The sequence below is a fragment of the Triturus cristatus genome, chromosome 4_1 (genome assembly GCF_964204655.1).
Source record: "Triturus cristatus chromosome 4_1, aTriCri1.1, whole genome shotgun sequence".
Lineage (NCBI taxonomy): Eukaryota > Metazoa > Chordata > Amphibia > Caudata > Salamandridae > Triturus > Triturus cristatus.
The window spans coordinates 263,080,806-263,108,294 of NC_140585.1; the positions used below are offsets into that span (position 1 = coordinate 263,080,806).

At 44.6% G+C, this 27,489-nt stretch overlaps 1 protein-coding gene across 6 annotated transcripts in view; it reads right to left on the bottom strand.

Annotated features, from left to right (window-relative positions):
* Positions 1–27,489, bottom strand: part of DGKI (diacylglycerol kinase iota) — a 1,070,690-nt gene that overhangs the window by 223,821 nt on the left and 819,380 nt on the right. For all 6 annotated transcript variants that reach the window (XM_085652009.1, XM_085652006.1, XM_085652004.1 and 3 more), the window contains 3 exons: positions 13,639–13,718; positions 9,630–9,674; positions 5,478–5,547 (listed from right to left, as the gene is read on the bottom strand). In XM_085652009.1, the coding sequence (XP_085508135.1) occupies positions 5,478–5,547; positions 9,630–9,674; positions 13,639–13,718 (195 nt within the window). The remainder of the gene's footprint in view (positions 1–5,477; positions 5,548–9,629; positions 9,675–13,638; positions 13,719–27,489) is intronic.

Below are 27,489 nucleotides of genomic sequence, written 5' to 3' on the forward strand. Positions count from 1 at the left end.
AACACCACACAAAAAGATCCCACACCAGGTTAGACAAATTGAGCAACATTTCATAAATAAAACAAGACCAAAACGACAAAAATCCAAACAGTAAAACTGGAGATATGGATTTTTAAAGAATAAATTATCAAATAGTGCCTAAAAATACAAAGCGCTGAGCTGCGGCTATATGGTCGCCCTGGACCTGGACAAATTCAAAAGTTCGAGCCGACCACGATGGAGTGCAGGTCAGATACAGTTTCAGGTTCGTCCCCCTGAAAGTTTACCCTCTCAAGTTTGTGCCGAGAGTCTTGTTCGCAGTGCAGAGGGCCGAGAGGAGCAGGGAGAGCATCGCGGGATGATGTGGGGGAGCGTGAGAAGCCGGCCGGCGTCGTGGGCGGGCGTTGCTGGAGCTAGCAGGTGGCGGTCCTCACGAGTGGTCAATGCTGCAGTGCAAAGAGTCAGACTGCCGGAGCTTTGCACTTGATTACAGTGCTAGAGACAAGGTCTCTGAGCAAACAAGCCCGTTTGCAGTCGCACAGAGCCCAAAGGTTTTATTTCAGCACCCGCAAGTCACATCAAGGTTCCAGAACCTGAGAGGCACCACTTGAGGGTCAGGAACTCACTGCCGCTGGGTCTAGGGGCTGGTTCTGTATGTTGGTGAGCCTTTTATGTCCCTAAGGCTAAGATCAGGAGGCCAGCAGACTAGCCCCTTGTAGTAACTATGGGGTCCTGGGTCAAGATTAAGTTGCAGGTCCAGTTCTCTTCCCCCAGGCAAGAGGGTAGCAGGCAGCAGGTCAGCACAGCAGGAAAGCAGTTCCTTCAGAGCAGCAGCCCAGCAGAGTGTAGCAGCGCAGCAGTCTTCTTCCTGGCACAGTATTCACAGGTTCAGAAGTGTACTGAAGAGTAGGTGTCTGAGGTCCAGTATTTATACACAGTGGTGACTTTGAAGTTGGGAGAAGCTTCTAGAGGAATGCCTTTGAGGAGCACAGATGCCTTGCCTTCCTGGCCCGGGTGGGCTGTCACTGGCAGGATAGGTGAGAAGAGCTGGGCCTTGCCCCACTTACACTTAAATAGGCTGTGTCCTGTCTCCACACAGAGGACTGCATCCTTTGTGTGGAGACAGGACACATCCTATTTAAGCGTAAGTCGGGCTGGGCCTAGCTCCTCTCACCTATCCTGCCAGTGATGGCTCATCCAGTCACACCTAAGCTTCCCACTGTGTGTGTCTGTCTAGGAGGAATAGATAAAGCTTAAATGTCAGCTACATCCAGTCATGTGACCTAGAGACAGGCTGCAGGCACCAAATGGCTAAGGGAAACAAATGGCAACGTTCTAAAAGTGGTATTTTCAAAATAGTCATTTAAAATCCAACTTTACCATAAATTAGGATTTTACATTCCAATTACAGAGACACCAAACGTGAACTGGTTGCCTGTTCCCATTTGGAAATTACGCTTATAAAATTTAAGAAGGTAACTCCAGTGTTATACTATGGGAGAGGTATGTCTTGGAGTAGTAAAAAAACAAATTCAAGAGTTTTTCACAACTAGGACATGTTAAACCTAAAATTACAAGTCCTACCTTATGGGCTACCTAGGGCCTACCTTAGGGGTGACGTACATATAATAAAAGGGGAGTTTAAGGCTTGGCAAGGGAATTTAAATGTCAAGTCGACATGGCAGTTTACAAGTGCTTTCAGGTTGCAATGGCAAGCCTGGGACATATTTTAAAGTGCTATTTAGGTGGGTGGCACAATAAGTGTTGCAGGCCCACTGGTAGTATTTCGTTTACAAGCCCAGGATATATTGTATACCACTCTACAAGGGACAAATATGTCAATTGGGTATAAGTCAATTAAACCATGTTTAGAGAATAGAGCACAAGCCCTTTAGCTCTGGTTAGCAGCGGCAAAGTGCACAGATCCCTAAGGCAAACAAAAACAAATGCAGTTTAAAGTGGAGGAAAAGGGCAAAACGTTTGTGGGTGACCCAGCAGAGAAGGCCAGGTCTAACAGGAGAAATAAATGTGCTCCTCGTTTATTGTTGGATTATCTTAACAGCTCCAAAGTATTACATCAATATACTGCATATTGCATATTCTTAGTTCTATTCCAAAACTTTTACAATGGGGATCACCAATGTATTTTGAGCATGCTATTTATCAGTGGGAGGAACACATATATAATTGAAATCTGTGGAGGAAAATGGAGAATGGAAAAGCCTGCCTGAATGGAGAATAGGCTTTTGAATACTCTGAGTTAGATTCTGATGCAAGTCTGCAAGCTTTCATATGGGAAAGCCATTCCACCGTCTTAGTCAGAGAAGTTGAATAATGTCTCGAAGTCGTACCATGTCTCAAAGTCGAAGTTTTCGACTTTGTATGGTGTCTCGACATCAAGGCATTCCTCGACGTCCATGGCGCTTTGCCCTTCGATGTAGGAGTCCTCAGAGGGTGAGATTGAGGCACTGTCAGAGGGAACAGTCTCTCCTCTCCCTTAAGATGGCTCTCCAGCCAGGGAATCTTGCCTTTTCCGGTGCTTGACTTGGCCTTGATAGCAAATCTTTTCTCTTTTCCTCAAAGTACACCTGGAGAAAGACTTGGAGGGGGGTCTTACAGTGGCAACATATCTTTGGGCCATGAGAGTCTGGCAAACAGAAGATTCAGATCCTGGGGGTTCTGTTTTTACTATTTGTCTGCCACATTCTGGGCGTTTTACAAAAAGAGTTGGCCTTTTGCAAACAACAGACATATTTCCTGTCAGGAAAATATTTTTAAAAGTGCTCTCTGCCTTAAAGGATGTCAAGTGAATAACTTTTGTAGAGAAAAAAATGAAAAATCTTTGGAGAAAAAGCCTGGAAATGGTAGAGTTTTGATCCAGGATCCTGTCGGGAGGAAACGGAAAAAATAACTGAGTAAAAACTGCCACCTGCAAGGCATGATGGGACACTGGAGGTCAATTGGCCAATCCGAAGTAAGGCAAAGATACTGTGAAAAAGTGACATTGAAAAAACTGCTCCAGCGTCCCTGCATGTGGGCGGGACTATTCAGTACTTATGATTATCAATGGAGATCCGCTGAGAGAGTACACGGGCATACAGGTCTTAATATCCGCAGAGAAGGATGAAGCCACACTGACAGGAAACATCATTTTTTACCAGACACGCATTGTCCTCCAGCCTGTAACACGCCCCTCAGGCACACATTGCTCATAATGCCCATACTGTATGGGTGAGAAAGAACTCCAGGTACAAACAATAGCCCAGATTTTCAGGGAATGGTCAGTAGCCCACCTCTCCACTAGGGTTATAGGTAAATAGATATGTAGTGCTGAAATGTAGGCTCTTTCGGTATCCTATAAGGGGATTATGAGGGGAGTAGTCACCCTCCGATATAAGAATGGGAATACACTTTGCGTGAACTAGGGCAGGGTGGGACAGATTTCCTAGCCATGCGAGGCCTTTCATCCCTTACCCCACCTCTCAAAAACTCCAAATAAGCTTCATGTAAATCATAGTCTAGGTCAAGAGTGGAGCTACAAAGAAAAACACGTTATAACAGTGATGAAAAATGAACCAGTTTTTTGGGAGCCTCCACTTTAGAATCTGCATTAAACTGAAACAGGCTCACATAGTGAAAACAAACATAGGCAGAGAAAGGTGCATTTTCACATACAGTTGACCCACCTTCTGAAACCCCTCCCCTTACATGATGTTGAATGGGATAAGGAATAAGCTTAATCCAAATGGCATTAAATAGTATGAGAGATCTACACAATAAAAACATATTTATTTACATTGAGCTATTTTATTGTTTTGTATAGTGCTTCTATCACTGAATGAGCTCTATAGAGGGGCACGCCTATAAAAAGGCAGATTACCACGTAGTCCACGTGCAAGGCCTGAGTGCACGCTCCAAAACCATAGAGGAGTTGTGGCTTGTTACCCAATTTCAAGTCGTTGAGTTGTTAATTTCATGACAAAGCTGTTGTCATGTGGAAGTTGGATCCTTGCACATGGTGGGATAGGGGGCGTCTCTTGTCCAGTGATCTGTTGCCAGTGGTTGGCCAGTATTCTCAAAGAGGCTGATACAGAAGGAATAGCCCAGAGAAGAATCTGGGAGCAATTCAAGACATTGCTTTGACATTGGGCGTAAAGCTCTGAGGACTGATCACACCTGGACAGAGAGCCAGTGCAGTGATGTTAGGACTGGTGTGGTGTGGTATGGTCATATCACTTGAAGCTGGTCATGCAGGCAGCAGAGTTCTCTGCCCTCTGAAATTTGTGCTTTAGCTTGTTAAAGAGTTCACTACAGATGCTGTTGCAATAACCACTAGTCACTGGGGACATTATCAGTGCAACGACCATCTTGAGCTTATGAGCATCAAGGCTTAAAACAGATGGATCAAGGGCAGGGTGTAGAATGTACTCTTGCAGTCAAATGCACAAGCCCTGAGCAGATTAATAATGCTGCCTCCTTGAAATATGGTCCTGTCCCGTCGAATCTCTCAGGCTCTCTGGGTAGGTTTCCTTTTCTCTATCCGCTGACTTCACAGATCAGGACACAGGCTCATCAAAAGCAGGTCCATGAAAAGATTCCGCTTGGAGGTGTTGCCGTAACACAAGGTGAAGAGGATCATAAGTGTGAGATGAGACATGAAGAGGCATGTATGTGGGAGATTGCATACTAGCACTAGTATGTGCACACACCTTGCCTTCAGGTTTCAGGTACAAGTTTCAGTAACTGTCTTTTCTGCCCTTCATTTGCATATGCTAAGCCTTCTGACTGCAACCTCTTTCATCCAGCACATTTTGCAAAACAAAATTACTCCAGTACAATAAGTTTCCATATTCAACAGATTCACCAAGGCATTTGAAATGCATCCTTAATCTTTGCACTGCCAATCCTCCCTCTTCTCACTCGAATAGCAGAAGCAAGTAGATGTCCTGAAACATTTAAGGATAATATAATTTGTCAATCCTATTTGCGATCTTAGAATATAAGGGAATCAGCAGAAGACATTTCAAAATATTTAAGGACAGAGTAATTTACTATTTCTAACTTCAGCGTTATAACTATTTCGGGAGGAGGGAAGGTTGTTGTAGCATGAGTTGTGATGAAATAAGATCGAAGAGGCAAGAGTGAACAGGAAGGAAATCAGAGTGGGTGAAGATCAGAGGTGCAGGGAGAATGTGATAGTGCCATGGATAGATGTTAGAGTGTTGAGCAAGAGTGACACACGAGTAGAATTGGGGTGTAAGAGATGTGAGTTCGGGGACACTTGTGTGATGGTGGATGGTGAGTGGGTAGTGAGGCGGAAGACTTGATAACGATGGACAGATGAGATGGTAAATGGACAAATGTGAAAGCACAGAGGGGCTATGGTAATGGACGAACTTAAGGGATGGAAGTGGCAAGCGTGGTGATGAAGCAGAAGTTGTTTGAGAGGGATGGAGGATGTAGAAGCCTGGAATTAACAGATTTAGAAGCAGACTCACCATCAAGGAAGCACCATCGGGGATTCAGCCGTTCACCGAGGGAAACTTGTGGGGGTGGGCTCTCATCATCCTGAGAAAAAACAGAGAGCTGTCATTATTTGCTGTCCAGCTTTATGTTATCATCCCCTCTCCACTGTTCAAAACAGTGAGCTAAGGACTGAAGTCGATAATCTCTCATCGGACATATTTGACTTCTGACCTTAGAAACCCCGATCCCTCTACACTTTATTCACAGAAGGCACTGCTGCACACAATTAAATTGCTGTAACCTCCAGTTGGGTGGATTAATGATCTTTCTATCTGTTTAATGAAACTGAAAGAGGGTGGATGCGGTGACGAAACAGGTGCTGCGCCGATTTCCACAGCTGCAGACAGGTAATGCATCGATTCCTTCAGCTGCGCAGCAGGACCTTCGGCAAAGTTGGAGTGGGGGTCTTGGACATCGGAACTCGGTGCTCTGGACTTGGGTCGCGGCGGTTCTCTGGGCCGCGAGTAGGTGCTGTGTTGGTTTTTCAACTGCACGGCAAGCTTGCGACGGGAAAAACGGTGCTGGAAGAGCGATGCGTGGTATTTTTGGTCCTTGAAGCAGCAAAGCATCCTCCAAGGGCCCAGAACTAGAGTTGGCACCACTTGGCAGGTCAGAACTCCAAGCAGTGAAGTTCAGGGGAGCTGCAGACAAAGTCTTTGATGGCCCCGAGACCTTCAACAGGAGGCAAGCACACACATGCCCTTGGAGAACTTTGGAGAAGCAGGATTCAAAAAGCAAAGTCCAGTTCTTTCACTACCCACAATCAGAAGCAGCAACTGCAGGCCAACCCAGCAAAGCAACACACAGCAAGGGGGCAGTAATCCTCCAGACAGCTCTTTAAGCTCTTCTTTTTGGCAGAGTCCTCAGTCCAGAAGTGTTCTAAAAATGTGGGGTTACAGGTCCAATACTTATAGCCCATGTCAGTCTAAACCAGGATTTGTTTCCCTAGGCAGGCAGTGGCACAGAATAGTAAAGAAAGAAAATGCTCACTTTCTAAAAGTGGCATTTTCAAACACACAATTTAAAAAACAACTTCACCTAAAGATGTATTTTAAATTCGAAATTCAGGGTGCCCAAACTTTAAATCTCTATCTCTTACCAAATTGAAAGTTACACTTGTAAGTTTGGTACAAGGCAGCTCGACAGTTTTTCACTATCAAGACATGTAAAGTATACCAGTACATGTACTACCTTTCAAATACAGTGCACCCTGCTCATGGGGCTACGTTGGGCCTACCTTAGGGGTGTCTTACATGTGGTAAAACATAAGGTTAGGCCTGGCAAGTGGGTGCACTTGCCAGGTCGATATACCAGTTAAAAACTGAACTGGCAGACACTGCAGTGGCAGATCTGAGATATGGTTAAAAGGCTACTCATGTGGGTGGCACAATCAGTGCTGAAAGGCCCACTTGTAGAATTTCATTTACAGGCCTTGGGCACACACAGTGCACTTTACGAGGGACTTACCAGTAAATGAAATATGCCAATCAGGGATAACCAATCATAATCACAATTTACATTGGGAGCACTTGCACTTCAGCACTGATCGGCAGTGATAAAGAGCCCAGAGTACAGAAACCAGCAAAAGCGAAGTCCAGCATACATTCAAAGATACAGGAGGTAGAGGCAAAAAGACTGGAGCAACCACACAAAGGATGCCAGGTCTAACAAGCACCCTTGTAAAATTTAATTATGTAAATACGAATATGCAATAAGACATTTGTCAGATATAATATCATATATCTGCAAACCAACGTAATTTGTGACAATTGTCACTGTAAAGCCTTATGTCACGTTAGTAATGTCCAGCAATTGATTGATTTCCTGTATAGTCAATACCATATCTTGTTAAAAAAAATCATTTATTAACTCTAGTTCAGTAGATTCTTTAAAAAACAGATCCTTTTGTCTGTTCTACTACACTTACCCAGGTTCAGAAGAGGTCAGGTTTGGCGCCCTGGTTTGGAAACACAATTTGCTGCACTGGCGTCTTCTATACCCATGGAGCAAAACTGCAGTCCCTTAAGGGACAGTGAATTCATCTGCACAGCAATGGCTGTTAATGTTTGTCCCCATCTACATCACGTCCAATAAAACAATACAATCCATACAGAACACTAAAGATATGATCAAAAGCAAAACTATAGCGGAAAGTATCAATAAACCTACCAATGTCCTACATTTTCTACACACCTGTAAAAATAGTCTGCAGTGTCTTAGAACAAGACTAGGGATAACTGGCACATCTCACTAAATCATACCTGTGGGCATCAAATCTTAAAATAAAGTTACAAATATATAATGTTGTGTGAAGTTAAAAAAATAATTTCTGAGAAAAGTGGTGTGTTCAGGTAACCTCCTCTTAAAAAAAGCAAATAAAGCTTTTCTATATTCTAGCGCTGTAGCGGCTACTGGCTGCCTGTCAGTGACCATGCGTAGGAGGATGTGCACCCACTGAGACAGGTTCCATTCTTACTGTCTGTTTTAAAAGCAGGCGAGTTAAGAGTAAGTGTCTAGTCAGCAATGACAGCTCTAGCAGCCCCACAAGTTTACTCTTGTCTTAACTAGAGGATGCTCTCCAGGGGTGAAGACGTTTTTCATTGTGCATCCTCATTCGTACTTAAGCCCATCTCTGGGAGAGTTCCTCCGGGGATAATCGTGACACGCCAGCTCTATGCCCATCTACTTGCTGTCCTCTATATGGGCTACTTTAGGGACAGTAATAGAGTTCAGCCTCAATGCCCATTGAGTCACTGAACATTTTGAAGCATGCACATGCTGTCAGAAGTGCACTTGATTCTTGACTTGTTAAGATAATGTTTTACAGTACTGTAGCATTACTGGCTGTACAGACCATTAAGGAACCCACTATTTTGCACCAAAGAGACGTACTAGAATAAGCCATAAGCGAGGGCACAGGACAATGCCTAGCACTACAGACTAGTTCCAAAGTTAGTAATTGTATGAGGACCTGAACGTGTCTGAAATGTCATCATCCCTTCAGCTGTCTGTTGTGAGAAGTAGAGCTGATGGGCTTTATGAGTAGGTATGGACAACATTCTAAGGAATATGAATGTGCTGTTCAAAGCTAAATATTACTATGATTGTCTCTAGAGTTTATATCAACTTTATTTAGTATCTGTGTTATGCCAAGGATGTTAATAAATCTAAAATTCATGATTTTGATCTTTTTAGAACACATATTGCAGAGTGAGGGAACTTGTGCCTCCATGCCCATTCAGTGCTTGTTTTCTCTTTGGTGACATCAGCTCATGGATTTCACAAGGAGGTCAGTGTTTATTCCTGAAAACTGATCTTGGACAAAATGAAACGTGACAACTGGTGGCCCTCCCACAAATGTATCCCCTAGTTTCATACTCAACAGATCCCTTCAAATTTACAAGTATACAACCAAAATAGCTAAACTCACAAACAACTATTGATTCCTTCTCTAGAAGGCCAGGGAGCCTTGGTGTAGATTTGCTTATAAGTATGATTAACATAAAAAATACTACACAGGAGCATTCACCAAATAGCATCAGCTTAGGACACCAGCAAACTCCAGAAAGATAGACAAGCTGATGCTTAGAAAGCCCTAAACCCAACAGCCTACCTGTATATGCTCCAAATTCCCTTTACCAAGAAACCAGCCTTAAGGTTTCAATCCTTCTTTGCAGAGTTGACTTGGGAATGGAACATTCTTCCACATTAACTTTCTTACAGAACTTTACTGAACTAGTAGTTATCTCCATACACGGTTCTAAGACCAAACTGATGCCTGTCACTACCAAGACATTTGAGTCGCAGTAAGAGAGCCAGAAATCACTCATCCCTCTCATGTTGTACTTCCGAGGTCTACAACAAAGTGCACAATGTGAAGAAGTGTTTAGACATACTATAGTAAACTTTGTTTCACTTTATTCTTAGAGTTAGTAACAAGTAACCTGGTTCTTGCCACTCAGAGCTCACACACGTATCCTTGTGCCTTCAACAGATCAAACAGGGGAGCTATTGTCCCCACAACTTCCCACAGCAACGTCCAAAGGACTAAAACAAAACAAGTTCTGGTACCTGTGTATCCAAGGCAGAGGGCAAGGCTAGTAGGAATAAATGCATTTTTTTACCTGGGAGTGGGATTTGTGCACAGCTGACGTCACAGATAGTAGGTCCTAAAGAATCAAAAAGAAGATAATGCCAGTGTCATAAAACAGATCAATAATAGCATATCAAAGGGTTTAGACTGTGCCCCAGGCAGGCATCATGGTGCTCTACAAAAGTCACCTCACACAACAGGTTAGTGCACGTTACCCACGTACTGAATGATATGAGTGAAGACTGAGCTGATACCTGGGGAATATCCACCAACTCCTGTGATGGCACTGGTACCACTAATGGACAGAGCGGGTCTCCTGTGGCTAAGCACTTACAATAGGTACATTTGAGAACACTCATCTCTCACCCATGACTTCTCAAAACCCAACATGGTTCAAGACACACTCCTTCCTTTAGACATACTCTGATGCAAGGAGAAACTTGGTACCGTGGGCACATATTCCTTTGAAGCAGTTGTGCGTAACTGCTGGTAAACTATACCATTAAACTGAAACTCATTGGTCCAATGAGTTTCAGATTAATGGTATAGTTTACCATGAGTTACACACAACTAAATAAACTTTTACACCTAAATAAATAAACTCATTACAACAATTCATCATAATTACAGTAAGAAGGACACATATTTCTCAAAAACATTTAGTTCAAAACAAATGTCATTCATATGTGCTGAATTCCCTCACATCATTCTCACTTAATACAATCGAGCTTCCAATAAGAAATAACATGACACTGAGACATCACATATCTGAAGATCTCAGTTTGCACTTCCACACAGGTGACACATTTGATAAGTACTCTTTAAAGCAGCCGAACCTCTTTTCATCTCCCAAACTTTAACTTTGCCAAATTAAAATCTTGTAAACTGGTGTCTAAAATGTGGGTCAATTAAGATAACTCTTAAAGGATTTGTTTGGACAATAGAAATCTGAAGTCATTCTCAAAAAGATTACACTTTGCTGAGGTCATATTAACACCTTCAATGGAACATACCTAGGTTTGTTACGCTCTTGAGAATCCCACCGCTACCAACCCTTTTCTTCAAGGCAGTGTAAATTCTTGTAACTTTTACACACTGTTCTCATTCTTAAACTTTAACAGGTGTAACAGCGGGTCACTGGGGTATATAAAATGTTGTTGCATCACATTAGCAAGAGCTTGATCATGAAAGACGCAACCAACCCAAAACCGATCTAAAGAGGTGGGTAGGTAGCACATGGTTCAATCCTGCATTAGACCGAATGTCTGGCTCTGACTCAGCCTGTGGTCTCATACTACTCGTGGGCAAAAATAGAGCTGGGACCAGCATCCCACACACTGTCCTATTCACTCCCAAATGAAGTTTTTAGAAGTCAAATACTGCTAAATGCTTTTCTGCTTGAAACCAAATGTCTATAGCTGAGTAGTGCTTCACATATGTCTATTTAAAGACCAGTATTCCGCGTGCAACATTTGTGGGAACTTGTGGGAACTTTTTGCTTTGCTAATCCATTTAGTTGCTGTCGTGGATGTTGACATGAACATTGTCCTGCCTTTTCCTCACACTTACCCTTTTCCTACAAAAACTTTATATATACGGTTAGGAAACCTTATTAGCTCGCCACTCTACCATTGTTCTCACAAGTGATGTGATTTATGATGTCATAAGTGTTGTTATGAATGCTATGATTTCAGGTGGTATAAGCGATGTAATATGAAAGGGTATTTGCACTGCATGGAGAAAGGCTGAGTTACAGCGAATGTACTGTTACTATTGAGCTCAGTACACTGTGTTTGGAGTATAAATTATTTTCAAGGTGGTTCGTAAATTTTAAATCTAAGGCAAAAATATAACTTTAGAATTTCTAATGTTTGTGTAGTTTAAGGTTGGTTTGTATAGAAAGAATACATAACGTTTTCCTAACCATAGCTAAGCTTTAAGCTGTTTTTCCATTGAATACAAGTATAATCTTTTACAAGTCATATCTTGACCAAATTTTATGATGCTCAGCATATCATTTAATTTCACTGTGCCTCACTTTGCTTGACCAACCAATCTGAAAGAACCTGAGAGTATTTTGGTTTCATACGTGCACTATACCAAGACAATAATTGAATATTTACAGTTTAATAGACTATAATGTTGCTTTACATCAAACATGTGTTTCAAAGAAAAAGGGAACCCCAGTATTGAGACCCGGGGTAATTAAGTATTTGGAAAAAACAAGGGTCTGTGGGTGGCCAATAGGTTCCTCATGTAGCCTTGGCTACTAAAATTTCTTTAGAACAGCGTTAATCAAGAAGGAACAATTTTAGGGAAGTCCAGGCGGGACTGGTTACGTAATGTATGCTGGGACACAAGGTTTGGTATGACATCACATTCATTAACAGCATAAATGGAGTATCATAGTATATTTCTAGTAATAGTTCCAGAGCTCACACAAAAATTGAAAGTGCGTGAAGTGAGGGGTGATCGTGACATTAAAATTTGCATCGAATTGACAACAACAATAAAGAAAACTCCAAATTAATTAAATGCAGTAGTGGAGTTTTGGTTGTAAAGGTCGACGGCGTTTCGATCTCATTAATGTGAGATCATTATCAGGACGAAACAAGTGTAAGCAGGTGGAATCCTGGAGAGCTAGGGAGCCAGATGAAGAATTGATGTTAATCAGGAGTGGAAATCAATTCACTTCCAGGCAGCGGCCAGTGTTAGATGGATGAGCAGGTCTCGAAAGCCTGGGGTGGCGCGAGAGGTGCAATGAATTAGCGGATGCTAGGGAGGCCACGGGGGGCCACAAGATTAAGGAGACCGTATGACCCGTTCGGACTCTTGGTGAATTGCTCCCGGACCTTTCAAAATCATTTGGCTCCCACAGCTCCCACAGCATTACTCAAAGATCAATACGCTTGATTCGGCTGACGCTGAATGCCCAACGGCGCGACTCAATATGGGTCTACTTACTCCTGTAGCCCCCCCCGTCGCCTCCCTAGCATCTGCTAATTCATTGCACCGCTCGCGCCACCCCAGGCTTTCCGGACCTGCTCATCCACCTAACAATTGCCGCTCACTGGAAGTGAATTGATTTCCACTCCTGATTAACATCAATTCTACATCTGGCTCCCTAGCTTTCCAGGATTCCACCTGCTTACACTTGTTTCGTCCTAATGATGATCTCACATTACTGAGATCGAAACGCCGTCGACATTTACAACCAAAAATCCACTACTGCATTTAATTAATTTGGAGTTTTGTTTATTGTTGTTGTCAATGCGATGTCAATTTTAATGTCACGATAACCTCTCACTTCACGCACTTTCACTTTTTGTGTGAGTACTGAAACTATTACTAGAAATATACTATGATACTCCATTTATGCTGTTAATAAATGTGATGTCATACCAAACCTTGTGTCCCAGCGTACATTGCGTAACCAGTCCCGCCTGGACTTCCCTAAAATTGTTCCTCTTGATTAACGCTGTTCTAAGGAAATTTTAATAGCCTAGGCTACATGAGGACCCTATTGGCCTCCCACAGACCCTTGTTTTTACAAAATATTACATCCAATATTGACATGTAGTGCACGGGACAAATTGGCATCCCATGGAAACATAGTCAGAGCATGGGGTTACTAAATGTATCTACGTTTAATGTTAACAACTATTACTATTATTAAATGTCACTCAACACAGTGGTATAATGTAATGTAATATGAATTACCTTCACATTATGAGCTACTTTTAGGAGTTTCAGATACCGCCCACCAAATGTGTTTGGAACATTTGGATACCTGAGCTCAGCTTGCTGACATACAGAATGTAGGATAAATCTACAGATCTAACACTAACATCTGCTTGGGAATTGGGGTCAGTGGTAACTCAGAGATAAAGGTGTCCTTTAATGACACTTTCAGGGAGCAAGGGGAAGCCTGACACATTGGTAGGATTTGTAAATGTGTTGAGTCTGTAGGCAACAGAGGCAGTGTATGACACTTCACAATTTTACTCACAAAACTAGAGAGGAAATGGCATTTTTCTCACCTCCTGAAGCCGATCGACATACATCCGACAGGTCTCCAGGTCACAGTCTCCCCGCATCACGACAATACCTAGGGGGATAGCTGGAAAGGCAAGGAATAGATGAGGCAAAACACAACATGACATTACCCTTTGAACTACCTTTCATGCCCGATGGAAGCCCTCCAGTCAAAGAAGCACACTCTCTCAAATCTCTGATAAGAAACACACCTCACTCTCAATTCCATGACCATCCATTTCTAGGGAAGTCCTTCATTTATCCCCAGAAAGCAATGGGGGTAAAAAAGTGAAAGCCAGTGTTACTACAAGATGTCCCGGGTGGCTGCCTGTCAGAAATATGAACAATTTGAGAAAAAGCATAGCAGTGTCCCTGTGCTTGGCACAATGGGGGAGGCTGGCAGGAAGGTAAGGTATAGGAATGATGCTTCGGTAAAGATGTGTAGCCTCTGGCCACAGAGGGATCTAAACACACACACGTCAACATTCTCCATACAAGCACACAAAGTAACAACCCCGTGACCACAATATTGTTAATGGGTGACGGTGCAGAACGGTCAGTGAACAGTATTTTTAACGTGGTACAGTAAGAAAATATGTTAGATAGAAAACAAAGTGCAAAATGTTATTAATCACAAATATACAACTGTGCCAGGAGATTTAAAGGCTATAATCAAAAGCATGGTGAGACAAACAGTAATGTATATACAGATACTATTATAGGAGAAGAGATTTGTAGTTGGAATAATGAGTTGTTGGACATACAATAAAAATGGGATATTGGCCAACGTGTTGCTAAAAAAGAATTTCTCATTGGGCCACATAATAAGCCAAATCAGTCTGCAAGATGTACCTAAGCTTGAGTTGAAGAAGATGGCCACACGCGATAATATGGCACTGAATGCGCCCCATTGCTGTGACACAAAATAGTGGCATCTTTGTTCAGCACAAAGTAGCCTGCGTTCTGGCATTAAATATGGCCATAACGGAGCCAAATATAGGAATCGTTGGGCCATTTAATGCGGTCTTTATTGATTAGTGGGGATTTCTCAGCCATGATTGCGAAGAAATCGGCAGTGGTAAATCCTGAGCAAGAGTTGAGAAGTGGACGTTCCAAGGTTTATATTGCCTTGGACATTTGAGAATACCCACAAACATATTCACAAACTCTTCTCTGACCCCATTCCACCATGTAAATAGTCAGAGATTTACTCCACAGGCAGAAGTTAATTCCCATGGAAAGCGCAAAAGATCACCCTTGACTAACTGGAAGATTTTTTTACAGCTAGAAAAATGTTTTAATTGGAGGGAAAAACCTGCATTTGCACAAGTACAATAGGAACCTTTAAGAAAAGTGACCTCATGTTCCCAGAAGTACACCTGGAAACCTCCACCAGATGCAGTTTTCCATTAATAATTCTGGGAATGTTTGTGACACTCAGACAGAGACGCAAATCTCTGCCAGTAGTTTTGCGAGCTGGTGGTTCTCTGGCAGCTGGCCCACTGGCACTATATTTCTGGCTGTAGGCTTCTGATGCTGTTGAGCAGGAAGTTCTCCAGCTGTAGGTTTCTGAAGCTGTTGAGTAGCAGCTCTCTAACAGCTGGTCTACCAGTACTATATTTCTGATAGCTGGCTTCCAATGCTGTTGAGCAGGTGATTGCTTAGCAGATGGTCCACAAGCACAATGTTTCTGACATTAGACTTTTGCTGCTGTTGAGCAGGTGATTGTCTAGCAGCTGGTCCAAAAGTACTATGTTTATGGCAGTAGGCTTCCGATACTGTTGAGTAGGTGATTGCCTAGCAGATGGTCCACAAGCACAATGACATTAGACTTTCACTGCTGTTGATCAGGTGGTTCTCTAGCAGCTGGTCCAGCAGCACTATATTTCTGACAGTAGGCTTCCGATACTGTTGAGTAGGTAATTGTCTAGCAGCTAGTCCACCAGTACTAAATTTCTGACAGTAGGCTTCTGATGCTGTTGAGCAGGTGATTGCATAGCAGCTGGTCCACAAGCACAATGTTTCTGACAGTTGGCATCCAATGCTGTTAAGCAGGCAGCTCTCGAACAGCTTGTCCGCCAGCACTATATTTCTGACAGTAGGCTTCCCATGTTGTTGAGCATGTGATTGCCTAGCAGCTGGTCCACCAGTACAATATTTTTGGCAGTAGACGTCTGATGCAGTTGAGCAAGTGATGTTCAAGCAGTAAGTCTACCAGCACTGTTTCTGGCTTCTGATGCTATTGAGCAGCCGGCTCTCTAGAAATGGTCCACCAGTACTGTATTTCTGACGAAAGGCTTGGATTCTGTTGAGCAGGTGATTGTCTAGCAGCTGGTCCACCAGTACTATATTTCTGGCTTCCCTTACTGTTGATCAGGTGGTTTGATAGGGTCCACCAGTACTGTATTTCTGAAAGTAGGCTTCCGATGCTGTTGAACAGGTGATTATCTAGCAGCTGGTCCACAGCACTATGTTTCCGTATCGGTTGAGATTCTGCCATCGGAAAGACAGAGGTTTCACCACCTTAAAGCAAGTGTCGAAAACGAGATGTCAGAGGTCTGGTAATCTCACGAATTTCCCCTAGGTTTCAAGTTACCATAAGCTTGCAAATACGGCTCTAGCCTGATTTCTGAAGCGGGATATTTTAAACTAAAAGCACAATAACAAGCAAGAAACTGCTGGAAACTTAGTAGAAATAGGAAGATCAGGAGAAAAGTAGGACTGGGCGTGAAATTCTGCTCCGCTTGTGGAGTTTCTCCCACTCGGCGCTCCGCATAGCGCACCGAGTTCCGTAAAACTCTGCTCTGTGTAGTGGAGTTATTTCCTCGCTCACGTGTACCAACGTTAAGTCGGCGTGCGAGGAAAATCTTACTCCAGACCACCTGAGAAGTTGCTCAATACGGGCGGTCGAGGATGACTGCTACTGTTCACATTGAGAAACCTTCCGTTCACGTTGAGGAAGCTGCCCTTCGAGTAGAATATCTACTCGAGCGGCAGAAAGAAGCAGCGCCCTCTTGCACAGCGCAGGGTGCCGTTCATGCTGATTTTCCAGCACGGGACAAACACCCGGCGCTGAGGAGCAACACAAACGCACTCCGTAGCTTGTGGAAGTCCATGTAGCGTGGCGGAGTTTTTTGGTCACTTAAGGGAGTTCTGCTAACTCCATCCAGGCCTAGAGAAAAGAAATACAGGAAAGAGAGCAGGTCAATGCCAATTAGAGACTGAGGAGGCTAAAAAAAGGGAATGATAACAAGAATGGGAGAAAATGGTGAAAGGCGGAGTAGTATGAGGCAGCAATCAGGGGTTCACTGCAGAGTAGAAAAAGGCAAGATGACGAGAAAGGAAGGAAGTAAAAAGGAAAGAGATGTGAGAAGGGAGGACCGAAAATAGAGAAATTGGAGGTGGAAAAAGAGATATGAGAAAAAAAGAAATGAAGAAAATTAACAAAGAAGATAAAAAGGTAACGAAGGACAAAACTGGAACATGATAGAGACACATGGTTAGAGAGAGAAAGGCAATGGGATAGAGCTAGAGAGGAAGACTATGAACGAGCTGGAGAAAGAAAAGGTGACACAGATACCACAGACACACAGAGGAAGGCAGAGTTTGGTGCCGGAGTTTACTTTACTTCGGAAGCGGCGTCACAGGCAGGGCCTGCCCTTCAGCGCACAGCACGGCCTCGCTTAATTGCTCGGAAGCTTTTTGAGATGAGATGTCGACATCCAGCAGAGCAAAAATGAATCCTTTTAAGTGTTGTGTACAAAGTGCTGGTAAAACCGCGTGGAGAAAAAATCCATCGTATCCGGAGAACTGATAGAATGAAAAGAAGGTCTGCAAGGCGAGGGGGTGGGTGTCAAAAGGGAGGCAAAGATAAGAGTTATTTAGCGCTCAGGCTGCGCATATTATTAGACAAATGTTTGACTTTTGTGACGCTCCAAAGATAGAAATAGCCTCATCATGCGAATTCCTCCATCATGTAATTTTGTGCCCCTCTTCTAAGCACTGTTTAGTTCAATATTCAAAGAAGTGGCCTGAAGAGACCACGGTGGGTCTCAGTCCTGCTGACTAAACGGTCCCAGAAACCTGTATCCTGTCCTCTGCAAGGTCTAAGGATCCGGCTACTGTATTTTCTATCAATGTTTCCATCTATACTCCCCCCTCCTCTTATTCTGCGACAATAAAGATCCATATATGGTTCTTTCTGCAACACCGCCCCCGTTGTTTCCGCTGTAAACAGCAATCTTGTAACCAATAGATTTTTTGCATGAATATCTCAGGTCGCAAATTGACAACCAATGACAACAGCAAAGGCAATAGGTCTCACCTTCATGCGACCTATTAGATTTGTCAATGTTTTTTAGGCAAGTTCTACAGCAGCGCGGTGGCTGTGCAGCATAGCTGAAACTAAAATAAGATACTGTTCAGCACGGGCAAAAGAAAAGAGAGCTATTGGCTTTACCAATGTGTTTTAGCCATGGCGTACACCAGCATGGCTGCTGTTCTGTATGGCTTAAGGTGAGTTGAGTGGCGTAGAGTGAAACAGAGTGGAGTACAGTGGCGTGAAGGGGAGGGGAGTGGAGTAGAGTTAGTACAGTGGAGTGGAGGTAAAAGGATGCTCCCAGGGACCATATTGGTACCTGCTGCCCTGAGCAGCTAGAACTTCCACTGCATCCAGTAAACTCAATAGTCTTGATCAACACAGCTGACAGAAGACAAAATATGTAGAGCTACATGACTGGCACAGTTCGAGACCAAGCACGTCCGTAAAACATTATCCTCAGCTCCACAGCAAGATGCTAGCCTGAAGCACCCTCATACATGTTGCAAAAACCCACATGAAATAGAGTTATCATAATAAAGGAGGTCAACAACCATATTGTACTTCTGGGCACACCGGGTTAGCCAATAGAGTCAGTAACAAATGGAATAAACAGCCCTGTGATTTTGCCCTGCTCCTGAAAAAATGAAGAGGACGAAAACCTGTGCCCGAGTTTCCACTGACAGTGCATTGATGCCTCTTAAAATAAGAGCCTTGTTTAAATGAACAGCAACAGAATCTGATGGTCAATCAATCAATCAGGCATTTGTTAAGCGCGACTACTCACCCGTAAGGGCCTCAAGGCACTGGGGGTGAGGAAGGGGAGTGCAGGTTCCAGTCCATCAAGGAGGGGGTCTGTCGAAGAGCCTGGTTCTGAGGATTCTTGCGAAGATGGGAAGTGATGTTGTCTGTCAGAGGTGGAGCGGAAGGGCGTTCCAGGCTCTGGCCGTGAGGAAGGAGAAGGAGCAGCCTCCCGATCTGGTCTTTCTGGTGCAGGGGACCACAGCGTAGGAGAGCTGGGCTGATCGTAGAGTCCTTTGGGGTGCGTGGAAATTGAGCCGGCTGTTCAGGTATGCTGGTCCGGTGTTGTGGAGGGCCTTGTCTGCGCGTGTGAGCATCTTGAACGCGACTCTGGCCTCGATGGGGAGCCAGTGGAGTGTGCGCAGGTGCTGGGAGATGTGGCAGTGTCTTGGCAGGTTGAGGACCAGTCTTGCGACAGCGTTCTGGATGTTCTGTAGCTTGCGGGTATTCCGGCGTAGAGTGCGTTGTTTATTCCGGCGTAGAGTACGTTGCCGTAGTGGAGTCTGCTGGTGACCATGGCGTGAGTGACGGTCTTTCTGTGTTAGAGGGGGATACATTTGAAGGTCTTGCATAGGAGGCGGAGGGTGTGGAAGCAGGAGGACGAGACGGAGTTGATCTGGCGGTCTATTTTGAGCTTGGAGTCCAGGATGATTCCCAGGTTGCGTGTGTGGTCCATGGGGGTGGGTGGGTTTCCAAAATTGGGGGCCACCAGGTGTTGTTCCAGGCATCGGGATTTGGGCCCATGATGACTACTTCTGTCTTGTTGGTGTTTAGTTGTAAGCAGCTGTTTTTCATCCATTTGGCGACGGCTTTCATGCTTTCTCAAAAGTTGTGTCTGGCGGTGTTGGGTTCTTTGGATAGGGAGAGGATGAGTTGGGTGTCGTCGGCGTATGACACGATGTTGAGTCCGTAGTTTCTGACGATGGGGGCGAGTGGAGCCATGTAGACGTTGAAGAGCGTAGGGCTGAGGGAGGACCCCTGAGGGACTCCGCAGGTGGTTGGTGTAGGGTCCGAGAGGAAAGGGGGAGGGGGAGTCTGACCCGCTGCGTTCTGCTGGAGAGGAAGGAGCAGGTCCATTCGAGGTGGAATCCTGCTGGTCATATCTGCATGTTCTTTATTATCAGCAAAGTGCCAGGGCTTTCGTTTGATAGCAAAGCAAACTACTAATGTGTGATCTGAAGCATTAATGCAAGCGTTGGATCATTAATGCACAAACCATGTCCCTGCTTACCTACACTTGACAGGAACAGGTTCAATGGGATAAGCCCACTAAGTCTTCTTGCTGTGAATTACCCTACAAGCCTTTAAACATTCTGTGGTGTTCTGAGTTTTACCAATGGAAGTGCTGTCTTCTATCTAGTATCTAGTGAAAAAAGCACTATGGTTGTACACAAAGTCACACTTCATGGGCTAGATTCTCTTTTTTTGTGCAGTGTTGAACTGACATTCCTCCTAAACCAGTCAACTACATAATCGGAGTAACTACTTGTGGAGTGAACATGTATGGTAAAATCAGCACTCACTTGGGAGGAGGTAGAGAGGGAGGAAGAGAGATGGAGAGAGGGAGAGAGAGAGAGAGAGAGAGAGAGAGAAAGAGAGAGAGGGAGGGAGACAGACAGAGAGAGCGAGAGAGAGAGAGAGAGACATAAAGAGGGAGAGAGGGAGAGCGAGAGAGAGAGAAGAGGGTCATGGATTTGTCTGAAGTCACCAAGCCAAACCCTGGATAGTAAAGAAGTTTAATCACCTTAAGCGGGCACATGTGAGACAGTCACAAGATCTAGAAACTGCGAAATGTAAAATCTAGAAGAGTCCCAGGGGGAACGAGTCAAAGACTATCAGCAACAGTCATCCATCTAGCCCAGGACCAGAAGAAGGCTTATGTCGATGGCCAACTTGATGGCACTCATGATTTCAACCTTCCATGGATAAAAGGCTGTTTATCCACAATTATCCGAAGCAGGCTCAGAGCTCACTTACATAACTCTTCAGGCCTAGTGTGATGTTTCCAATCATTTCTGGCTTTTAGACCAACTGCACTTTCTGTACTAAGATGGTAGTTTCACTCACAAACACTAGAAGGAAGGGCTGAAAACCAAGTGCGAGAAGTGCTGATGCCCAAGAGGTTCCGTTATACCATAATTTGTCTGCTCTGTTTCCATCAGTCCCTTGTTCATTTTTTACTCCACCGCCACATACCCTCCAGCGGGAGTAGTGAGTGGGCGGGGTCGCTACGGATTTTGGAAGTTGTATTGCTGGAGCCTATAACATAAAGCAGTGCAGTCTAGGATATGTGAAAGGAACATTAAATAAAATCAATCCTGATGTTTATCTTTAAGAATGTCTTGTGTGCCTGTACTGGCTCGTGTCGCCGTGCATTCTGGGTTAACAAATAGACAGATTCCACAGAACAACACTTCCTCGCTGAAAAATGATTTTGCCGTTCTTTTTTGAGACGTAAAGGAATAGGAGACCATAAAAAAGCGTAGCTGGAGGAGTGGGAGATGCGGGAAGGATGACAGCAACAACAGGTATCAAGGGGGTGGGAGAAAAGATGCAATAAAATACGGCCATAGAAACTGACACATACCCATAATGTAAAACGAGCAGGAAAGAAATAAAAAACAACAGTCCCCGAAGCGAACAGATAAATAACCAAAGCATAAGGATACAGTATTTGGTCCCTGCTCCATGGGCGGAAAGAAAAGACAAAAAGGTGGAACTAAGAGGAAGGATTGACCACTAGCATGCAAGGATTTTTCTGCAGAATTCTGCAGCACACATAGCAGTAACAAGTCACCATTATTGATTATGTGGGGGAAGGAACACCTTCCTGCATACAAACAGTAATTCCCTGCAAAGGAAGCACCCTTGCACTATGGTTGGGTACCTGCATTGGTGCTAGGCAGCTAATTTTAGCACCAGAGGTTGGGAAAACCCAAAGATGCACCTTATTGTTGTAAATACGGCACATCCTTGCGTTTTGGAAATGGAGAACGGCCCTGCTGAATTTGGTGCAGCTCCACGCTCCAACATTTCCTTGTAAATATGCCAAAGAGAGAACCATTGCTTACCATTGGTTGGCTTTACTGTCACTATTATTTCCCTGCTTCTTATTCAGTGGTTTGCCTTGTCCATTATGTGCCTTTGTCCCTCCTTAGGAGCATAGTGGTGTCAGGCACATATTGAGATTCTACTAAGTCCTTGATTTTACTGTTTGAGGGGCCATTGGAGGGGCTCACTGCTGTGTGTTGCAGGGTGAGCCTAGTCTCCTTTTTAGGGGGGGGCTGCGTTTTACATTGTTCATTTGTGTTTTTAATAGTCACTGACCTCTTTTTGAGTTGTTGCTTGCTCGTGCCATTCTTTGCACTCGCACTTTAGACGTTCTTCTTTACCGAGCAGAGCGCCATTTTTACTCCGCCCGGACAGGCCATTTTCCAGCAGCCATCTTGGGGCAGTCAGCAGTCCAGCTCTTGGATTGCTCCCAGGTAGTGGTGCCTACTTAATGCACTCTGCATCGCCGCCGTGCAGCGGACGCACGCAGCAGGCGCGCCGCCGTTGCGCCGAAGGCAAGCCCGTCTGCGCCCTTCCGCTCCTGTCCCACGCCTAGCGCCAGTCATACTGCCGGTTTGAATAGCGGGGGCAGGGTGTGCTGGTCACGAGACCTGCTCCTCGCCCTGGGTAGAAAATTATGTATCGGGGAGTATGGTAAGTGCTGGAAGAATTTTAACTCCAGCTTTCATTGCAAGTTCTGTAATTTTAAGCAGGGAATCCCTGGTAGGACATCTAGTGGCCGGGGGAAGCCCACCAAGACACAGAGAGTATTGAGTGGTGGGATGAGAGCAGCCCTGATTAACTGCAGATCGCTACCCAAGCATACTGATGACATTTGGCTTTAACTAATGGATAAGGATGGGGATATAGTGTTCCTTACGGAAACTTGGCTGAAAGAGGACACCCTTACGGCACTAACACTGGCAATCCCCCAGGGCTTCAGGATAGTCTGTGTCAACAGGACTGGAGAGAAGTGAGGGGGTGGGGTGGCAATTATTTTAAGGGAGTCATGGGACATCTCCTCTTCTGAATTAAGTGGCTTCGGAGCCAAAGAGGGCATGAATTTTTGCATTAAGTTCTCCCCAGTCCTTTCCTTTGCTAGCCTATTAATATATAGACCTCCAGACTGCCCGAATCTTTATCACTGGGAACTGAGCAATCTGATTGTCCAGAAATCTCTACAATACTCTAATTTCATGGCGTTAGGTGATTTTAACCTCCATGTGGACAATCCCTCATGCCTCGCAGTTAGTGCAGTCCCTTAAGGGTGTGAACCTTATGCAACATATATCCATGCCGCCCCACACATAGAGCTGGCCACACTCTCGACCTCATTTCTTTAACGTCCTGTCTACTAGAGTTGAGGACCCTCAATGTATGATGTGGGCAGGCCACTATCTTATCTTGTTCTCGTTTATCATAGGTAAAACACAGTTGTTGGACTAAAAACAATCAAAGGTGGGTAGGAACTAGAAGAGAGTGAGTGCAGATATTGTGGGTCCACTGTTTATTAATGTGACCTTCCACGCTCAGGGGATCCTAACAAGGATGCAGCACTTTTTAATGCCAGGATCTCGGCTTCACTTGATGTGGTGGCGCCATTAAAAACTCCCAAATCTCAGAGAGAGTCCCCCTCAGCCCCCTGGTTTTCAGAGGATCTCAGAAGGGAAAAAAGTGGATGCAAGAGATTGGGAAAGGCAATGGAGGAAGGAGTATACTCCGGAAGCGAAGCAGGAGCATAAGATAGCTCTAAAAAAACACGGCATAAAATGATGGGAGTGGCCAGTAAAGAGTACTTTCTTTAGACAGATTGAGGGTGCGGAGCACTCAAGCAAAGAGATTTTTAGTATCGTGAGACCATTACTAACCCTGTTGCAGCTGAAGGGACAATTTTGCACTCCTTAGAGTTATGTTCTAACCTATCGAACTTCTTCGAGAAGAAGATTCAGAATGTATACTCTTCTTTCACATCAGAGGAATCATTATTGTCTCCCCATGTCCCAATAACCTGCGAGACTGATGGTACTTTTATGGAGTTTGCCCATATATCCCTGCAAGAATCCTTGGCTGAAATCTTGAGGTGTAAGTCGGGATCTTCCACTGATCCCTGTCCTCCCAAGATTTTTAGATCACTCGCGCACTGGATTAATCCAGCACTAGATTTTATCTGGAATACGTCACTCTCCAGGGGCATCTTTCCTGATGTCTGGAAACAGGCCCTCCTTTTATCTCTCTTGACAAAACCTAATGCTGACCCCAAGGTGCTTGGGAATTACTGTCCTATATCTCTGCTACCGGCACCTGCAAAAATGTTGGAAAAAATAATGCAGCACCAACTCACCAAGTATGTCGACTCCCATGACATCCTTCACGACACTCAGTCAGGTTTCCGGACAGGATACAGCACGGAAACAGCCTTGGTGGAGGTGTCAGTCTATAAGAATGTCAATGGACGCGGGAGCTTCTGCTATGCTGATCCAGTTGGATTTGTCCGCGGCCTTTGACACGGTTGCTAATTCCATACTGCTAAATAGACTTGAACAGATTGGTATTCAGGGCACAGCCCTTGCTTGGATCTAGTCCTACCTCCATAATCGCACCCAAAGTGTATTTCTTCCACCACACCAATCATCACCTAAGCCGTTAAGGTGTGGGGTACCACAGGGCTCAGCACTAAACCCCCTGCTCTTTAATATCTATTTGGTACCACTTTTCCATCTGATTGACACCTGAGAGTTGAAGGCTGTTTCGTACGCAGATAATACACAGCTGATACTCTCCTTTAAGGATTAGTCAAGGGATGTATTTGCTAGAATAACGGGCTGCCAGAAAGATATCACCAGCTGGATGAACGGCAACACGCTGAAGCTAAATGCAGACAAGACGGAGATCATGTTCTTTGGACAGCCATCTCCTCCGCCCGCAGGACTTTGGTGGCCGGCTGAGTTGGGAAGTCCACCCTGTCCGGCTAGTGAAGCTAGAAATCTGGGCGTCAAGTGGGACGCAGCTCTATCTTCTGAACCCCACATACACCATGTCTCGTCGGTCTGCTTTGGCAAACTGAAAACTCTGCCTGAGGACAGTAGTCCACTCGACGGTGACATCTCATCTAGATTATATTAACAGCCCGTACCTGGGACTACCCAGGTATCTGATTCACAGACTTCAGATGATTCAGAACGCAGCAGCAAGACATATTCACAGAGTGCCTTTCCGTCACCACATTTCCCCTCACATCAAGCTCCTTCATTCGCTCCCGGTTGCAAAGCGCATTAAATTTAAGGCCTTGACCCTTGCTTTTCGGGCAATGCACAACATAGGACCTAGATACCTTAGAAAGAGACTCCTCCAGTATCAATCGGCACACACTCTTAGATCTAACTCCAAACACCTACTGTGCGTTCCCCGGTTTTCCAAGGCCAGAAAGGGCCTTCTCGGTCAGGACAGCTATGCTATGGAATGCACTTCCTCTACATCTTTGCATACTGGACTCTGAATCTGACTTTCGCAGATACCTGAAGACGTGGCTCTTCGGCTAGGCCAGTCTCTTATCTGTTCACCTGACTGCTGCTCAGCGCCGGACACCTCTGTTTGAGGTAGCTGTTTGCGTTATAGAAGTAGCACTATTATTATTATTATCATAGCCTCTTACTTGTGCTCACTTTTAGGACCTACTTTTCTTCTTTTGCTTGAGAAATTCACAAGAGTGCACGTGTTTTCCAGATGTCTCACTCATGTGTTTCTGCCCCCCTCCGTGTTCTCTCTCATGCACGTGCTTCCCTACCCCCACGCTCCATGGTGGTCTCTCTCATCCATGTGCCTCTCTCGCCCGAGTGCGTCTCCTCTCAACTCCAAGTTGTCTCTCTCTCTCTCTCTCTCTCTCTCTCTCTCTCTATCTCTCTCATTTGATTCTAACTGCTAGGGATGCCACCCTTTCCAGAGAGAAATATCAGCCGTTTGATCACGTTTTAAGGCCCAAAACATGGTATATAAATAGAAATGTATATAGAAATGTATATAAAAAATCACAAAAATTTATTTTTAACATGGTCTGCCTTTATTTACTTTAGTTATCGGTCAGGGATCAGTAAGTTAGATTTAGAACACATTTTAAAGTGCTTTCTTCTTATATTTACTGATAAAGTATGCACGCGTTTTTTTCTTTTTATGTACCAATGCACCGCGGATCAGGTCAGTAAAAAGAATTTGAAAAAAACACATCATTTTGTAGGTGCTCCGACGGCGGCGTCATTTTGTAGGCGCACGCACACCACCTGCATGCTCCTCCAAAATGACGCCGCTGCTGTTGTTTTTTCCAATTGGTCATGCTGCACAGCACCAGCGATGCTGTGCAACATGGCAAACAAGCATTTGCAATGCAATAGGTCTCCCATTTACGTGAGTTTGAGCTATTGACATTGTAAATGACAATGCCTTTTATTTTTGTTTCTGTTTTTAAAACATAAATAAAAGGCATTGTTATTTACAATAGCTCAAACTCGCGCAAATTCGAGACCTATTGCATTGCAAATGCTTGTTTTGGTCTGGGCTTGTGAAATACTTTATTATGTTTGTATTTATCGATCCGATATGGATTGATAAATGAACAACCATGATACAAAACGCTACAAAAGCCAGAAGTGTCAGCAGCAGTTTGCTTGAAAAAAAAGTTACAAAAAGAGGGTGGGGATGGGGCAACAGAGGAGCGAGTGGGGGGAGGCAACAGGGCGTGGGAGGGGATAAGCATCAGATAAGGGAAATCTACATGAAGGATAAAGCAACATTGGCCAGCAAGGGAATTTTTTGCTGGGCGGGAGGGCAATCACGGAAGAGGTTTTATACCACGAGGGAGACAGCAACAAAGAGCGTGGGGTCCAATGTTATGCAGTTAAGCACGACCAATTACAGTACGTAGGGCATCAGATGAGCAAAGAGTCATTGATGTGTGTGAACAGTTTAAGTGGGACGTCAGCAGCTTTCCATGCAAGAACATGCATTCTCCACTATCCTGCGTGAGCATTCAACAAATTTATAGCCACGTGTGAGTTATGCTGAAAAGCCAGAAAGATTTAAAAGTCCCTTCACCCAACATTGTAAATACGGTGAGAAGCACTACAAGGCATTTTTTGTATCTGCCTTGCGAGTGCGTGTTGTTAAAAGACGTGCGGACTTCTAATAAAAATAATTGCACCCACTCCAAAAGCACACAGTTACCTCCATGCCGCTGCCCAAAGTAAACAGAGGCAGGCAGCGGATGAGTGGTGGGGGAGGGTGGGCACCCCACAAGGAGATACGGCACTCTCTGTTTATGTGTGTTTTTTTATCCGCAATGGACTGCGTGCTGTTAAAAGGCATGCTGCCTTCAATTTACAAGCAGGGGGGAGATGGAGGCAGCCGCCACCAAGGAAAAAAAATGAGCAAGCAACAGCTGAGCCCGAGCGCTGCTGGAGTACAGCTAAAAAACAAGCTTAGGCAACGCGGCCGCGAAAGCGAAAGTGATCGCGATTACGATCGCGTGCTACGGAGGAAAGACACATGGCGCTGCGCGCGTGCACGTTCACGTGCACTGAAGCTTTAGGCCACGGCAGCACTTTGAAAAGCCTATATACAAAATGTCTCGGCCAGATCAGCGCAAGCGCTGGATCAGGCGAGACCTAAAAATCATTGTCAAAGCCAAAATATCACA